This window comes from Zea mays, chromosome 9, assembly GCF_902167145.1.
Source record: "Zea mays cultivar B73 chromosome 9, Zm-B73-REFERENCE-NAM-5.0, whole genome shotgun sequence".
NCBI classification, from domain to species: Eukaryota; Viridiplantae; Streptophyta; class Magnoliopsida; order Poales; family Poaceae; genus Zea; species Zea mays.
Window position 1 is genome coordinate 43,582,932 of NC_050104.1, and position 3,806 is coordinate 43,586,737.

A 3,806-nucleotide genomic window follows, 5' to 3' on the forward strand; every position below is an offset into this window, starting at 1 on the left:
CCGTCGCCCTTCTCTGGTGCACGCTCGGCCTGCTGCCCTTACACTTGCCCATGGCGGCACGCCCGGATCTTCATTCTCCCCAACTCCGTTCGATTCCCCTGCGCGTCTTCCCCTGGCGCCCCTGTGCTCGCGCTCCTGTGGCCGTGGCTCTCCCTCTGGTCGCAGGGACGCGCACGCCCCATCCCCAATGGTGCTCGGCGCCCATCTCCCTGCGCTCATCGTGGCTCCCTGCTGCAGCTCGTCATGGCACTGAGTTCCTTCCTCGTCATGTCGTTTCTGTGGAGCTGGATGCGCGCGTGCCGCCTGGTCGTCCCTGGTGCTCCCTGCCCGTGTCGTGTCCCTATTTTTCTTTCCCTCTCTGCTCGTCCTCCACTTGGCTCATGGCGTATGTCCCTGCTCGGATTTCTGCCTTCCGCAATGGCCGTGTCCACCACTTTCAGCTGCCGCTGTTTTTCCTCTGGTGCTCGCCCCTGCGTTGGTCATGGCTCCTGATTGCCGAGTCCCTGCTTCCTGCGCCCTGGCGCTTGCCATTATGGACGAAGAGACGAGGGGATTCGACGAAATGGAGGCGTTAGCGTTGGCTTCTCTGTTCTGGAGACGCAGGCGACAGCCAAACTCCAAAACGGAAAGGAGACAGCGCTTGGAGCTGCGTTAACAGGTATTAGTTTCCTCTCTCCGTTTACCGTTCGCCTGCGCAGACGCCGTCTGGCGCACTCGTCTCTACACCGTCTCTTCTTGCGGCGTACCTGGCTGTTCGTCTCTACACCGTCTCTAGCAGGTTCTCCCCCCCATCCCTCTCCGTCTCCGATCCCGTCCGCATTGCTTCGCGCCGGACCAAGGAATCTCTTCTTGCGGCGTACCTGGCTGTTCGTCTCTACACCGTCTCTAGCAGGTTCTCCCTCCCACCCCTCTCCGTCTCCGATCCCGTCCGCATTGCTTCGCGTCGGACCAAGGAGGAAGGGTCGGCGTCGCAGGCATTGCGGTCTGCTAGCCACGAGGCCATGGACCCGTGCCCTTTCGTGCGGGTGCTGGTCGGCAACCTGGCGCTGAAGATGCCGGCATCAGGGGGGAAGGAACTTGGTGCCACTGCCACTAACCGCGAGCGCAGGTCGCTGTTGCTGCGGCAGGAGAACTTGCACGTGAACATGGGCTGCTTCATGCTCCCCTTAACCTGGAGCACCTGCGGGCTGCACTCGGTCTCGCCGTCGAACTCGAAGACGAACCTCGGGTCAGGCTCGCCCAGGACGGTGAGGTTGAGCTGCGCGCGCGGCGTTGGCCGCCGCCGGCTTCCCGGCGCCGCGCTTGCCGATGTCGAACCAGCCGCTGAGGAAGACGAAGGGCTCGGCCACGGCGCGCCTGAGGTCGAACCGGAAGGAATAATAACTGAAACTGCTAAATTGCCTAGCTGATTGACATGCATGTCAGACAATCAGAAGATGTAGCATTCAAATTGATACATGGTGACAAACAAATATTTTGCAGGTCGCCGCTGGCTCATGTCCTTGCCGGGTGTGCCAGAGTTCGCTGCGCGCGCGGAGGCGGTGGGAGTAGTCGGCGATGGCGAGGAAGCACCGCGCTGACTGCCGCGCCGTCAGGATCTGCGGCAGCCGGTGCAGCGTCTGCAGCCTAAGCGCGTCCGCCTGCAATGTAACCCATGTACGCGGCGACTATTGTTACTCGTATCGTTTCACGAGAAACACACACACATGACACACCCAAGCTTTGCTTACTTGTCTGACGAAGGCTTCGAGGGAGGCGAGCTTGCTGATGGCGAGGGACATGGTGGCCATGAAGCCGGGCACGTCGGAGTAGGGGTAGAGCAGCGCCGCCGCGTCGGAGGAGATGGCCTCCGACACGGAGCTGTGCATCGCTTGCAGCTCGTGGTCCAACGCCGCCTCCGCGTCCCTCGCCCACTGCTGCACGCCGCAGACGCTCATCGCCTGCTCATGATTTAAAGAGGAGACCGCAAGAAGCCGCAAGAGGAAGACGCCAGCTCCCGAGAGGAGTCCAATTCTGCAAGGAGAGGAGTACGCCTGCTCCCGACAGCAGGTCTGGCTGGGCCCGGCCGCCTGGGTGCTCGCCGCTGGCTCATGTCCTTGCCGGGTGTGCCAGAGTTCGTTGAGCGCGCGGAGGCGGTGGGAGTAGTCGTCGATGGCGAGGAAGCACCGCGCTGACTGCCGCACCGTCAGGATCTGCGGCAGTCGGTGCAGCGTCTGCAGCCTAAGCGCGTCCGCCTGCAATGTAACCCATGTACGCCGCAAGAAGAGACGGTGTAGAGACGAGTGCGCCAGACGGCGTCTGCGCAGGCGAACGGTAAACGGAGAGAGGAAACTAATACCTGTTAACGCAGCTCCAAGCGTTGTCTCCTTTCCGTTTTGGAGTTTGGCTGTCGCCTGCGTCTCCAGAACAGAGAAGTCAACGCCAACGCCTCCATTTCGTCGAATCCCCTCCTCTCTTCGTCCATAATGGCAATTATCTCGGCGCCCAGCCCCCCCCCCCCCCTCCGTTCTCCTCCTCGCCGCGGAGCTTTCCCTCCAGCTCCTCCCTGAACTCCGCCCCTCCCATGGCGTCCGGCCGGAGTTTCTTGGCCTGACCCCATGCTGCACTCGCCCATGGCGTTTTCCCCTGCTCGGCTCCGCCCGTCGCGAGCGCAGAGCCTCAGCCTGCTCGTCGCGCCCATGGCCGAGCCTGGCCCGCGCCTTCCCTGTCTTCCTCCCTTACGCGCTCACTCTTCCTGGCCTTGTCTCCCTCCCTTAGTCCGCTCGGCGCTAGCTCCTATCGGCAAGCGTCACCGAGGTCCGAGTCCCTCCTATCAGCACCGCCGATGGCTCCCTTCATCGCGCTTAGCCTCGTTAAAATATGGACGACGCCTCTCACTACTCAGTTTCTGCAGATCGTGATGCCCTTCCTTTGTTTCCAGCTCGCCGGCATGTTTCACGGCTCAACTCTCCATTGCCCATGTGTCCTCGTCGCACCCTCCCCAAGCTCCTTTGCTGCCCGCTAGTTGTTAGACGAAATGCCTCAACGGTTTCTTTATTATGCAGCTCGATCTTGTGTGCAGCACGTCGACTTCCTACGCGCTGAGCTCTCTGGCTCGCCTCTGCGCTTGCCCGTGGCCGTCGAACTCGCCCAGCCCGATCCTAAGCGGCAGCACGCGTCCATGGTTACGTTCACCGAGCTCTGATGCTTAGCGTCGAAGTCGCTGCGCTGTAGTCGCTCTAGTTTCTTTTGTCCTCGCGTGGGATGTGGCAATCGTGTCCACATCCGCGACATCGCCATCTGTGTCCCTTCCATCGTTGTCGAGGTTCTCTGATGGTCGCCGCGCCCCTTAGCTCGCGCAGCTTGCTGGTGGTCTGGCCACTCGCCCTCGGCCTCACCTTCATGCCGCAACGCCATCGGCTCCTCGTCCGGCTTTAACTTCGCCGTGGCCAGCAGCTTCAAATCCGTATAGCGTGTCTTCGTACTCTACGTCATCGCCGTTGTGGTTTTTGGAGTTCGTCGTGACGCGCTGCTGATGATCTGCGTATAGCGAAAGATCTCAACACCTGTCAGATGTTCGACGACAAGCTCAAACCAGAATTTATCAACGTTCTCACAAGTATTGAGTCACGTTTGATGCTGGTAAGCTAGATTTATTTGCTTAGTAATTTTAGTGCTTTGCCGGTAGGCGCTATCGGCATTTCATGCGAGGAATTTTAGTTGTGCAGTGAAGTCAGTGCTATGCATTCATGTGCATAATGCATTTCATTCAGGTACGTGAATTATCTACGTGATGCGGAGAACTGAGAGCACCTAGAGGGGGGTGA

General features: G+C 60.3%; 1 protein-coding gene across 1 annotated transcript; it reads right to left on the reverse strand.

Moving 5' to 3' along the window:
- Nucleotides 1-1,361: 1,361 nt before the first annotated feature.
- Nucleotides 1,362-3,396, reverse strand: LOC103639909 (uncharacterized). Its single transcript, XM_008662590.3, has 3 exons — nt 3,169-3,396; nt 1,731-2,234; nt 1,362-1,640 (listed from the first exon to the last, which is right to left on the reverse strand). The coding sequence occupies exons 1-3, from the start codon at nt 3,394-3,396 to the stop codon at nt 1,446-1,448; spliced, it is 927 nt and encodes a 308-aa protein (XP_008660812.3). The 3' UTR covers nt 1,362-1,445.
- Between the last annotated feature and the right edge of the window lie 410 nt (nt 3,397-3,806).